Source organism: Ochotona princeps, chromosome 21 (genome assembly GCF_030435755.1).
Source record: "Ochotona princeps isolate mOchPri1 chromosome 21, mOchPri1.hap1, whole genome shotgun sequence".
NCBI classification, from domain to species: domain Eukaryota; kingdom Metazoa; phylum Chordata; class Mammalia; order Lagomorpha; family Ochotonidae; genus Ochotona; species Ochotona princeps.
Genome location: NC_080852.1, coordinates 39,537,820 through 39,551,781, shown reverse-complemented (window position 1 = coordinate 39,551,781; position 13,962 = coordinate 39,537,820). Strand labels below are relative to the sequence as shown.

The 13,962-nt window shown below is 43.7% G+C and overlaps 1 protein-coding gene across 1 annotated transcript in view; it reads left to right on the top strand.

Moving 5' to 3' along the window:
- The window catches only part of GRM7 (glutamate metabotropic receptor 7), a 390,314-nt gene that overhangs the window by 87,648 nt on the left and 288,704 nt on the right, over positions 1-13,962 (top strand). Inside the window, exon 2 of the mRNA XM_058678925.1 lies at positions 13,756-13,897. Coding sequence (XP_058534908.1) covers positions 13,756-13,897 — 142 coding nt within the window. The remainder of the gene's footprint in view (positions 1-13,755; positions 13,898-13,962) is intronic.

The following is a 13,962-nucleotide window of genomic DNA, read 5'->3' as shown; positions in this document are numbered from 1 at the left end:
CGGTTGCCAAGTCTGGCACTGTGCCCATGAGTCATGTGGAAAGAAGGGCTTCTTGAGGCCGAAGTGGCATTTGTGGAGTTAATCCTCACCGTTGAGGACTTGTTCATGCTGGAGTCTGTAACTTCCATCTCCTCATTTACAGAGATGAGTAGAAATGGTCAGAAAAAGAAAGTGTCTCTCCCACAGGACTGAGCAGGCTCGGAAAAGGCTTTTATCTCCACTGCCAGGCTCGCGGGTCAGGAGAACGCGGTCTTGCTGAGGGCTTTTGCTTGGCACTTTTCACTGATGCTAAATTTACTCTGAAAGGAGAGGGACGAGGGGGCTGGGAAGAGCTGTTCTTTTTGCGCCAGCAGAGGGAGTAGGAAATGGTCCTCTCCGGCACTCCCCCCGGATCAGCGTGGGCCGCTCCCCTCCCCGGCAGGTGAGAGGCAGCAGCGCCAAGGAGACTGTTTACACGCACTCAGGTATTTCTAAGGCAACAACGAAATGCAGGAGGCAAAGTGTGTTTTAAAATACCACTTGGAAAAGAAAGCAGTGAAGAATTTTTTTTTTAATTTAAAATTTTATTCCATGTAAATCGAATTACTTTTGCTAAAACAGGTATTTTCTGTGAATTTGTGATTCGATTGGGAATATTTCATAAAACCTCGCTTTGTGCTTCAGCCTCATCCATCATGCAGGTGAGGCAGATTGTGTCTCGCTTGTTAAGAGATGTGCAATTTCCTTGGGAGTTTTTCCTTCATTCGTTTTTAAGGGAAATTCTCCTCTTACGGATATCGATGGATGGGGCTATACGCGGTATTGCCTTTTGGGGATCATTCATTGCAGCCAATACTTTCACCTATAACTTTATGAGATGGCTTTTTCTGCGGTTGACCTGGAACGTGGGGGAATTTTCCTCTTTCAGGCTGTTTAAAAAAGATTATTGATTTGTTGATTGATTTAAAAGTCAGATTTACAGAAAGAAGAGACAGAGAGATCTTCCATCTGCTGCTTCGCTCTTCAACTGGCTGCAATGGCCAGAGCTGAGCCAATCCAAAGCCAGGAGCCAGGAGCTTCTTCCAGGTCTCCCACACCGGTGCAGGGTCCCAAGGCTTTAGGCCTTCCTTTACTGCTTTCCCAGGCCACAAGCAGGGAGCTGGAATGGAGGAGCAGCTGGTATACAAACTGATGCCCACTTGAGATCCCAGAGCATGTGTGATGAAGCCTTCAACCACTAGGCTACCATGCCAGGCCCTCAGGTATTTCTTAAACTGTAATGCTGAGTGTCAGTATCAGATTACCTGTAAAGGCAGCCTTGGTGAGGTTGTTATAAATGCTGACTTTCAGGCCCTTAGCAACTGCTAAACTAGTTTTTACTTTTAAAATTCCTCTTCCAATATCCTGTGCACATTATACGGGAAGGAGTGCTAAGTTTGGATGTTAGAATTGCATCTTGTCTCAAACTTTCAAAATTTCTCTCTCCAAGAGAATGGATTGGAAGAACAGACATCATCATTTACTAGTTTGTTGTTTGTTCTTATCTTCAGTGCCCTTCTCTGGAGTGATTCAAGTCACAATTCCTGAATCGTCACATGGGTCTACAGTTGCTTTCCCTCTGCAGGCTTACGGAGTTCCCAGCCAGGCCCTCCTGCAGGCTTCACGCTCAGGGCTCTGCTTTCTTCATGTGGCTCCCAGCCTGCTCTTTGGCACTTGCTGTAGTTCGTCCCCACAGACCATCCACTTAGTCAGCTGCTTAGCCACCTGCTGCCCTTGCCAGTGTTTCCCCTGCACCGGGATAACTTGGAAGCTCTGGGGAGTGAAGTTTTGTCGTCTCCGAGATGCGCTGCTTCTGCCTGCCACACTCGGACCTTTGGCTTAGTAAATATGAGGAAGGATGGTTAAGGATAACTCAAAATGTGTTTTGGCTCCAGAACTTCACAGAATCTTCGATAGGTTGAATCAGGTCATGAAACATCAGGAGTAAGATACACTGTGGGTGAAACCAAAAGTGGTCAGAGGATCCTTCTATGGACAGCTCCCAGAGAGGGCAGCTCACTGGGTTCTGTGTCACGTGAGGAGCAGAGGGAATGACATTGTTTCTTCCTTTTCTATCTGAGAGTTATACAATGGGCAAGGCACTCCTGGGCTTGGAGACCTGGCCCTAAGTTTTTGTCATTGGGCCTAATGCCTGGTCCCTTTATCTGTTGTCCCATTGCGTCACTGCTGCCTCGCAGTTATGCTTGATTTGCCAGGAAGACGACGTTCTTGTCTTCAAATTGCCGTCTCTTCACTGCATGACCTTGTGTTTAAACTCTGAATATTACTTTCCAACTTGGAAGATGGGTGCAGTACTTCAGAACATGAACCCAACAACTAGACAGCCTGGCCGAGAACACCAGCATTGGCAACTCCACAGCCAAATCACTCAGAAAATTTTTGTTTGTTTGTTTTTCTTTGTGCAGTTTCACTTCCTCAAAGTTAAAGCAAGAATGGTGCTAACCTCAGGAAGCTTTTGTGCATGTAGGGCAGACCATACGTTTAAAAACCTTTGATGCAGCAACGGGTACAAACTGAGTACTCAGAAAATGCTTTGATGAAGTGAACTTCTTCAAAGGTTGTCATCATTAGAAGATCATCGATTTCAGAGGCCTGTGTGAAACTAAATACGAAGAGTAAAAAGATAAACACAGTTCCTTAACAGAATATTGATTTAATGGATGTGAAAAATGCATTCGAATGGACAAGAGAGTGAATAGGTACCTCAGCTATACATTGTAATATTTCTCAACCATAAAAATAATGAAATTGTGATACTTGCAAAAAAAAAAGATGCAACTGAAGATGATTGTGCTAACTGAAATAAATGAGGCCCCCAATGCAAGTATCTCATGCGTTCTGTTATTTGTGGTAGTGAAAATATACATATACATATATATATACACATATATATAAATGCTGCTATTATGTTGTGATTATTTTGAAATTGACTGCATATGACTCACATGGACATTTTTCATTTGGTTATTTTTTTTAACAGAAAGAAAACAGATTTCATGCATTCCACAGATAAACGTCCAAGGAGACAATCACAAATCTTTATTGTTTTGTTTTGTTTTGTTTTAAAGATTTATTTTATTTTCATTACAAAGTCAGATATACTGAGAGGAGGAGAGATAGAGAGGAAGTAGAGCTGCCGGGACTAGAACCAGCGACCACATGGGATCAAGGCGAGGACCTTAGCCACTAGGCCATGCCGCCGAGCCCACAAATCTTTATTGTTCAACAAGGGAAAGTGAAAGTAGGAAGAGCGTAGTTTCGCAAGAGCATAAAGGGTAAAAAGGATAATGATATCACATGATTTCTATTTAATACCCACGCATTTTCTTGAGTTCTATATTAACTGCTGCATATCCAAGGAAACATACCATACTTGCTTTTTGAGACAAACTTATTTCACTAACAGTAATTTTTTTTGTTGTTTTCTGCTTTGCTATTTTGCCAATATTCCTGCCAAACTCTAGTCTTCTCACTTTTTTGCTTGTTGAACTTTTTATTGAGTGGGATAGAAGAACTTGAAAATAATATCAATTGAAATGTTGTTTTAACTTGGAGACGGAAGGAGGGAGAGTCATTACGTTCTTAGGCTGGTCTCTGTGAACTGCATGGAGTCTGTTCTCTTTGTATTAGTATCCTGTTTGATACACTTTGTGCTGCAATCAATGTTACCATTCGCTTTGATCCTGAGAATCTAATGTACTAATAAATTTATTTTAAACCATATTAAGGAGTCAGTGCTGTGGCATTGTATGCCAAGCCTCTACCCTGGACACTGGCATCCCATTTGGACACTGGTTCGTGTCCCAGCTCCTCTGCTTCTAACCCAGCTCCCTACTCATGGCCTGAGAAAGACAGTAGAAAAAGCCCCCAAGTGCTTGGACCCCTGTCCCACATGTGGGAGATTCCAGTCAAAGTTGCTAGTTTTGCATGGCCCAGCCCTTTGCCATGTTCACCATCTGTGGAGTGAGCCAGCAGATGGAATAGCCTTTTCCCCTTCTCTGTGTCTCAGACTTCTGTTTCAAATAAATGAATTCTTTTAAGAAAAAATCGTAAGACTTCCTTGTAAATGTGAATCAATGAGGCAGTTCTGGAGAGGCAGAGAAGTCAGTGATGGTAGGACTTTGGTGGCTCTGGATGGTAAATGCTTTCACCCAGCGGATCATGGTGGGGCGTCACCACACAGACCCAACCCACGTGAGGCAGCCACCTCAGACGCCACCACAGCTCCGCACATGGCTTTACTGGCCGTGGATAAGGTGACCCGGGGTGGCTGTGGCTGGTCACACACAAACACACTAGCACCTCTTTTAGGAGGAAAATAAATGGAGTCCCTGGCCTGGCATTTTATTTTTAAAAAAATCAAAGAAATCCAATTTTATATGAAAGCTGAATCAAATAACTTATTAATCAAGCCAATTCAGAAGATAAGGTCTCTTAATTAAACATGCTGTCTGTAGCTTGCAAAGTGGCAGTTCAGATATACCGGGGATGGCAGCGTCAGTATCTTTGGTGAGAAGAGAAAACATACTCAGGCGTCTTAATTTGTCTATTGCAATCTAATAACTCAATTACGTTCTAATAGAAAAATGAGCTGTGAAGGAAATTGAGAGAAACACGCTAATTTCCCTGGGTTTAATTAGCTAAGTAGAAATCACAGTTCTCATAATCACAGACACGGATTGATTACCAAAACCAAATGTTGATGACCAAAGCACCAAAGGCCTTGGCTTCAGGAGTGAGGGGTGTGTGTGTTTGTGTGTGCAGGGGTGAGAGGTGTGTGTGCTGTATGTGTGTGCAGGGGTGGGTGTGTGTATGCGGTGTGCAGGAGTGAAGTGTATATGTGTGTGATATGTTTAAGAGTGAGGTGTGTGTGTGTCCGTGCAGGGGAGGCAGCCACACTGTGACCAGTGCATGGGTACCAGTGCACAGGCCTGAAGCAAACGGTCAGAATGGGCAGGTCACTCTTTAAATGTCGTACGTCACCATCTAATTACTATGGTGGAATATGCCACTTACTCTCAATGGAGCTGGACAGTTGGAAGCATTAAGCACTCAAATTTGTTTGCTTCTTTATTAGTGCCTAGATTTTTTTAATCAACCCTAATCAATCCCTAGCAGGAAATCAAAGATTCACTTTTCCTTCTCTGAGTCTTATCCGTTCGAAGTCATGGTAATAGTTCTATTGTGTTTATCAACAAAAAGTGAAATATTTATTATATAATTAAGCCTGGTTTTCAAATGGGCCTAATTTTGCCTAAAAGTTGGTCCTGGAAAAGTTTATTTGTTTTTAAATTTCTATCCCAAGTTATAAAACAAAACCTATGGGCATACTTTCAGCCTAAAGTAAGTCATTTTTAGCAACTGTCAGGTCTACACAGCAAATTATTGTCAACACTCATCATGTGCAATAACTAATATGGCACAAGGCAAATGTAAATGGTGAGTCTTAATTCATGACCATTCTCTTGCAATAAATCACAAATATGTAAATATAATATAATATAATATAATATTCCTTGGGGGTCGAGAATCTCTAGGTAATAGATAAAATGATGGTTTAGATAATATTTAGGTAACTCCTCTCTCCTTGGCTTTTAAGAATTCTGTTATTACTGACCATTCTCACACCCCAGCTCTGTTCGTCTCTGATTCAAGCTGAGGGCTTGTGTGATTGCACTCCCTGGAACACGTGCCAGGGACACACAGGGCCTCCTTGGAACACTTAACTGATAAGGAAGGTGGTTCTCAAATGTGAGGCTCCACAGGGCACTAAAGTGAGGTCCCAGGTTGTATGGGATTTATGTTTGGACTGGAGCCATCCAGGTGAGCTCCAAGGCGGCCAGAGCGATGTGTGTCCCTGGGCCTGTGGAATCCTGATGCCTGTGCTTGCCAAATGGGCTGTTGCTTTGTAATTACAGCGTGACTGAAACCCGACTGCCCCCTGAACTGGAGGACTCTCAGCTCGGTCTGAGTGCGAGTGACTGCATTCTGAAGAAATTCCTACCCTTCTATCTGTTTGTTGTTTTTTAAGATTTGGGGATATCATGTAATGCTTATGTGTTTTTGCAGGGCTTTTCTGCACTATTTTAATGCACAAACTGGTCATACCAAGCAATAGGCCTTTCTGTTTCCTTATCTTAGTGTTTGGAAACTGCCAACTCCACTCTGAAGAATATAATGTCTTTTGCTGTCATCTCCCTGTGCTGTGTGTGAAACAGCGGAACTTGTTTCTCCCACCAAACTTTACTTTTGTGCCTCTCAGCTCACCTTCCAACCTCTTCCCTACTCTAGTCACCACTGTTTTGCTTCTTGACTTCCACACGTGGCAGAGTATGTGTGGCGTTGGCCACAGTTGTGTGCCTCATATGCTTAAGAGCTTTTCATCTTCCCACCTCCCTCCGAGTTCAATTTGTGAAGCCCAAGATGGTTTCAGTGCGGGTACGATGCTAGAGCAAGGGCACTTTGAGTGTCTGTATAAGGTGGAAAGGAATCCATGGAATCCATTTGGAATCTGTAGACCACCACATCACTTCCAATGTGAATGATCATGTTTATTCCTTTGGTTTCTGTAAGTCACAGCATTATCAAAAAGGTAGAGACCCAGACATGCCCATAGTCTGTAGTGGAAGTGAGGAGGAATATGAGCCTTTTCCTCTGGGAAGGAAATGGCAGCTTAAAGCTCAGCTCTCACATAATCAGGAATGTGATTGCATGCTTTAATCTAAATTAAAACTCATACTCATTGTTACGTGGTTACATGTTTTTTCTTAATACTTGGCATGAAACACTCAACATTGGCTGATGAGGCAACATTTTGTGTAATCAGATTTCAAGGTGTAACTTGACTTTTGTCAAGCCAGTTGGTAAACCTGAGGGCCATATAATTTTGGACTTCCCTCAGTAGAAGTTTTATAGTTTTTACAAATCCTTCTTCTGCCACTTATTTCTGGATGTTGCTGGGATACTAAAGCGGAACTCTGTTTATCAGAAGTGGTTGATTTGCATGATTTGCAGACACAGTTGCTTTGAAGCACTTGTTTCATTTGTATGCATTGGGCATGGCCTGCTCTCTTCTCTTTCATTCAGTGTCAGTAGCCCTTTGAATATGTAACAATAAAAGCATGCTGTGTCCTCGCTCATCCGTGTGTGAGTGGTGTGATGCATAGCACGAAGCCTGGCAAACTAACTGCTTCAGTTAATCTTCTGGTTTCTAGGGTTTGAGTGCATCCATCTGCAAGATTCTTCCTCCTTTCTTTTAGGGTTATTGCACACTACTGATCACATTTGCATTGAGGCCATAACTTTGCTTTTTAATTTTTCAAATACAGTACCTGCTTGAGAATGAGAAATCTGTCATTTATCAGAACATAACAATGGGCATGTTGCAAAAGGCAAGTGCATTTCAAAGTGCAGTAGGAAAGCACTGTTATCTTGTCTGGATAGTGATGGCACTGTGAGAGAGCAGGGCTTGAGCGTTCTCTTGGACAGCTTAGGCTAAATCAGTTGGGAGATGGTTGAAGTCAAAGCTGTGTCCCACCCCTAGACACGAGGCTCCCTTCCCCTCAGCAGCATGGCTGGCTCTGGGAATGGATACCACAGATGTTCCGAATAATCCTGTCCCTGGGCTCAGACCTGTGCAAATGAGTACACTAACCTGATTTCAAGAGGTTGCTGCGGGAAATTTTCACTCTCTGGTCTGGCCTGACAACCTCGTTATTGAGTTCCCAAGACTGATGGCCCCATTGTGGCTTAGCTGCTTGTGGGTATTCTCTCAAACTAAGCAGGAAGACGAAGAGCAAGACTTCTGCAAGGGCAAGTCCATCAACTGGGTTATGGAAGAGTCTATATTGAATGTTTTCCTCTCTGCCGAACCCCCAAACACTGGATGAGCTCCCAGCCTGGTGCTGTCCACAGTTCAGTTAATCCTTTGCTGTATGCAAAGCTCAGAGCACTGGTCCTGCAGGAGGGGAGCTCTGTGATGTGAATACCTGTCTTTGTTGGACTTCTATGCTTAGAGAAACATCTCTTAAACAATGCAATTCTCAAAGAGGGAGGGCATAGATTTCCCTGGGAATTTGTGGATGAGGCTGGCATGTTTCTTTCTTTGCTCTAGGACAGGACACTGATGAATGGGCAGGTGCCTTAGCAATGATACATGTTCCATTTCTCTGCAAATCACTGTTATTGATACATGTACTCATCCAAGCCATAAGAGAGGCAATGGGTTGCTACAGTACTGATAAATCCTGGGAGAAACACCAAGGAGAGGAGAGGAGAGAGCTGCAGAACAAAGATCTTGTAAAATGAAGCAATTGTTACGGCTCAGTTCCTTTGTCTTGGAGTGTGCACAAGTCACTGTGGATGGGACGGTTAAGCATAGCGCATGCTGATATCCAGTGTGGCAAAGTGTTAGCCGGGGCAACAGCACAATTAACTTGCAAGCAAGACCGTCTCCATGTTTCTTCACATGGTGTAGTTCTGTGTATTCAAGTAAAGTATCAAGCTCAAAGAGCGAGTCTAGAGAATTTAGTATAAATCACAACATTCTAATGGGCAGAATGAAGACTCGGTCATTTTCCCTCCTCCATGTATGTAGAAAGGGAGCCATGTTTACTTGTATGGACAGATCAAATTAAACTTTCTACATCCAATTTATTAAATGAAATGCAGTTCTAAAACATTTAAATATTTAACAAGTGTTTTCCATTCACTGGAGATTGATAGCCCCAAGGATCGCCCTGGAGTCAGAGGCATTAATGGTCTTGGTTGATTCATTGGCAGAAACATGAGGAAGTTAGTGAGGAAAATCACTTGAATTCATGTGATCTGGCAGGAAAATAGCTCTGGACTAAAGGTGAGGTATTTCTCATTTTTGCCCCAGGACCATCTTCAGATCTGTAGCCTTGGATAGGCTAAGCCTACGTACTTTCCAGGCATGCATCTGCAACATGGACCCCTGCTTACCCAGGACTGTTCATCTCTTACATGACCTGGTCGTAGTTAAATTAGAAGGCAGGCATGAAAAATGTGTAACAGGGCCCAGCGCAATGGCTGATTGGCTAAATCCTCCCTTTGCAACTGCAAGGATCCCATATGGGCAACCAATCCGTGTCTGGTTGCTTCGCTTCCCGTCCAGCTCCCTGTCTGTGGCCTGGGAAAACAGTAGGGAATGGCCCAAAGCCTTTTGCAACACCGAGTGATGCGGACTCCCGAAGGTTCGTCAAGTACCTGGACTGCTTCTGCAGCAGCACATTCCTCAGCTGTTGCTCTTCAGCCACCATTTTCTCATTGAACTCTGTGTGTGTGTGTGTGTGTGTGTGTGTGTGTGTGTGTGTGTGTGTGTGTTGCCCAGTTGCATTACAGTTTTGGGTGTGTTGAAGCTACAGTGACCATAGCGGCTAGCATGATGATGGCTGCTTGGCAAAGGGAGATGACTGTGTTGCAGAGGGGAACGAGGTGTGCAGATTTTTCACTCTCATGGAGCATATGCACAGCAAGATCAAAATACTGGGTATGTTTCCTGTGTACGTGTGCCCTCCTCCATTGCACAGTTACGTACTTGTAGGCCAGCATTTTTGGCCTGGCAGGCTTCATCTGAGTTGATTGCTTGAGTTGAACTCTTTACTTACAATATAAGTGAATTTTCAAACCTACCCCACTCACTATGGGTCTGAAATAAATGTTGATTGTCTCTCCAGCAAGTGCAACTCTAGCCTTCCAAGAGGAGATCAAAACAGCATGCTTCTTACACATCCTCTGTTTTCTATTCTTTTTCTGCCTGTGGATTTATGAACATGTTCTTTCCAATTATCATGCTAATAGCCCATTTGTCTCTTCTGTTGTGGTGGTTGATTTTGCTCACCTTTGGATGGTTCTCTGTAAAAAAGGGTGAGCTTCTACATTCTGCAATCGTGAAACTCCATGCATCAGGTCCCCCAGTGTGCTGGGTGATCCCTCAATCTGAGAGTGCGGACGGTCCCTTCACTAATCGCAGTCCCAAATAGTTTGTTCCTACTGGTTTAATGACTCAGCTGTAATTGAATCCTGATGAGAAGCTGGGTTACTATGCAGAGTGGGCCCCTTTATTTTGCCAGGATGGTGTTGAAGGGTCCATTTCTTTATATTCTTTTAAAAATGTGCTTATATATTTGAAGGCGGACCACTCAGTTGGGCTGGGCTTATAGCATTCATTGGTTTGCACGAAAGATGGAGTTGGAAACAGAACTGACTTGTGGGAAGGGTGTCTTCTAATTATGATTATTGGTGCCGCAAGGGTGAAAACCCCAGCCATTTTAAAACCTCAGCCATCATAACGCCCTGTCTCATAGCAGATCAATACCACCATGGATTCTTCTACATTCAAAACAAAACCAAGGGCCCAGCGTGATAGCATAATGGTTAAGACCCTTGCCTTATTCTAATCCCGGGAGCTCCACTTCCCATCCAGCTCCCTGCTGTGGCCTGGGAAAACAGTTGAGGTCAGCCCAAAGCCTTGGGACTCTGCACCCACGTGGGAGACCTGGAAAGATGTTCCTGGCTCCTGGCTTTGGATCGGCGCAGCACCAGCCGTTTTAGCCATTTGGAGAGTGAATCATCAGATGGAAGATCTTCCTCTCTGTCTCTCCTCCTCTCTGTACATCTGGCTTTCCAATAAAATAAATAAAAATCTTAAAAAAAAAACCAAGCGCCACAGCTAACCCCTGTACTAGTCCGCATCCCACTCCACCCTCTGCGTTTATTTCCATCCACCTAGCCCCCAGAGAGACCCACCGAGTATGAAAAGCCTGTAAAAAGCTACCTCAGATCTGCCCACTGCCTTCTACTCAAAACACTGCAGCTCCCCAAAATTGGAAGAGAGGGTCTCTGACAGGAGCTGGCTCCTTAGGGGTGCTGGCAGCTGGCCAGCTCTGCAAGTCTACTTCCCTTTAATAAATTCTTTGTGGTTATGTGTTTGTACACTCTCTTATTCCGCATTTCTTTCCTTATGCTTAAGAAGTTGTTATATATGGTCTGCTACACACCGGTGTGTAAATGTAAATTCTAGAATCACTTGGTTAAAAACTTGAGAGAAGCAGCTGTGTGTGTGGGGATAACTGGTTGTCCTCTAAGAAGACTGCCAAACAGTTTGCATTCCTGTTTATCGTCTTCCTGCAGCCTTTGCTGTTTTTATTTGGGTGTTGTTGGTTTTGATGTTTTGTTTATTAATTTGTTATTTGGGAAGCAGAGAAATAAAGAGAGTTCCCATTTGCTCTTTCACTCCGTAAATTCCAGCCATGTGCCAGGATGAGTCGAGGGGGTTGGGAGCTGGGAACTCAATCCTGGTATCCGATGTACATGATCCCAACCCAGTTCCTTGAACCAGTTTCCTCCTATGGATAGTAGGATGAGGGAGTCGGGACTCCTCGGGAATGTCAAGCTCAAGTTACCCTTACGTGAGATGGAGCACATGGAAGTCACGGTGTGTTCACCTCCAGGCTAAAGCCCCCACACTTGTTGCCTTCAGTAGGATTTCCTACTAGAAGTACAAGTGCGGTCAGATTTTCTCCAGGGTCTGACGTGCCTCAGCTTTCCATGTCCCAGTGAGCAATTTCTTTATATATTTTAGTGAAGCATACAAGTTTTGCCTATATATTACGAAAGATGTTTTTAAAAGTCTGTGAGTTTGATGTTTTTAATTGATACAGGATTGTAAGTTTGTAGATTCTTCGTTCTGTTTGGGTAGCTTCCATCCTGCAAGTGGTTCTGTGTTTCCTTTAGATAGCCTGATGCATTGATGTGGTCCTAGCACCCTCTTGGCACCATGTACCATTCAGAACATTAGCAGCCCTCCCCTCCTGCCCTTCATTCCACTGTGGTTCTTTGTGACATTGGTCCTAGCATCCTCTTAGCGCTGTGTAGTATTTAGGGCATCAGCAGTCCTACCCGCCTTCACTCCGCCTATCTATGGTCCATAGTGGCTGTGGATTTAGGTTTTCTATTGATCTTTCAAAAAACAATGCATTTTGATTGCATTATTTTTCTGTATTGTTTTCAGCTTCATTGATCTTTTTAATGTTTATGTCTTTCTATGTATTTTCAACATTTGTTCGACTTGTCTGTCTTCTTCATCTACGGGTTTTAGTTGCTGATTTAGATATTTCTTTGAAATAGTGGCATATAGTGCTTTTTTTTCCTTCTAAGCACTTCTTTGTAACATTTTGATATGTTGTAATTTCATTTTCATTTAGCTAAAAACACTTTTTAAAGACTTCTTTGAGGATCAAAGCGAGAGAGAGAGAATGAGAGAGAGAGGTGAAGGAATGGAGTGAGACCGAGAGAGGGACAAGTTCTTGAACTTGCTGTTTAACTCCCAAAATGGAAAAACAAATTTAAAAATAAATGAATAAAATTTAAAATGCCAGGGCTCAGCCACGCCAAATTTGGAAGCCAGGAAGTCTGTCCGTGTCACCCATGTTGCTAGCAGGACCTACGCTGTCCTGTCTTCTGCCTCCTTCCAAGGAGCATGAGCAGGAGGCTGCAGGAGAAGCAGAGCACATGGAACCTAAAGCACGGGTCTCACAGGGGATGCTGGTGTCACAAGTGGTCCTTTAACTTGCTGTACCACAACACCAGCTCTGTAAGTTAAAATACTTTTGGAAATTTATCTGACCATGAGTTGATTATTTGTTCATTGGAAAACTGAGAGACGGAGAAGGAGGACAGAGGGAGGGATCTCACTCCTTCAGAGGCTGAAACAGCCAAAACTTAGACCAAATCCAGGAATCGGAATCATCCTGGTCTCCCACATGAGAGGAACAGGGTCAGGTGCTTGAGCCATGGTCCATTGGCTTTCCAGGGTTATAGCAGAAAGCTGCGTTAAACTGTTAGAAGTGGAACAGCCAGGAAGTGGAACCAGCAGCCCGATGCATGAGCACTGCAAGCTGCCTGCAACCTACACCACTCCACTGTCCCAACAGGCTAGTTACATGTCCATAGTTAACTTACAAGCATTTGGAGATTGTCCTGGTATTTACTGACTTCCACTTTACTTTCAATATTGTAAACTTATTTTGTTATTTTGTAATGTATTCCATAGGCTCTGGAATTGTTCTTGTCCCTCCCAAAATTCCTCTCTTCTCCCCCAATATCCCCTATATTATTATAACAGTGTAGTCCTTCATAAGCAGCCATAAGCCCATCATTCAGCTATTTAAGTATATCCTGATATTTTGGGTATGGACAATGGCAGAGTGTCCAGCATCCTATCGTGTAGATATATTTAACTGTTTCTTTGGGAGCCTATCTAGAGAAGCACAGTGTATTGTATCCTCACATCTGGACATGATAGTCTCTATTACGCAGCTGCCATACATCCCCTTAAATGAAAAGCCACAAAACAGTATCAACAAGAAGAAGAGAAATAGAACATTTACGACAACATGAAGTTAAATAACATACTACAGGATGACCAATGTGTCACTAAAGAAATGAAAAAGAAAATAAACAATCTTCTTGGAGAAAATGATGCTACTGTTTGACCCTATGAGTCAGTGACAGGGAGTGACATGCCCTGTGTGTGAGCAGTGGCCCACCTCATGGCTTCCTGAACTCAGAAACAACACCAGGATGAGTTAACCCTCAGGATCCAGCAGGAGCCCTCTGCAGCACCTGCCACAGCTCCTCTGCTGTATCCGTGGGAACGCTGGTTCTAATGCTTGCTCACTCCTCTCTCCGCAGGGGGGCTCTGCATCGCCCAGTCCGTGAGAATACCGCAGGAACGAAAAGACAGAAGCATCGACTTTGACCGGATCATCAGGCAGCTCCTGGACACCCCCAACTCCAGGGCCGTCGTGATTTTTGCCAACGACGAAGACATCAAGTAAGGATGGATGGTGAAATTGGCTGATACACCTGTTGCAGAAGAGGGACGGGAGATAAAGATGC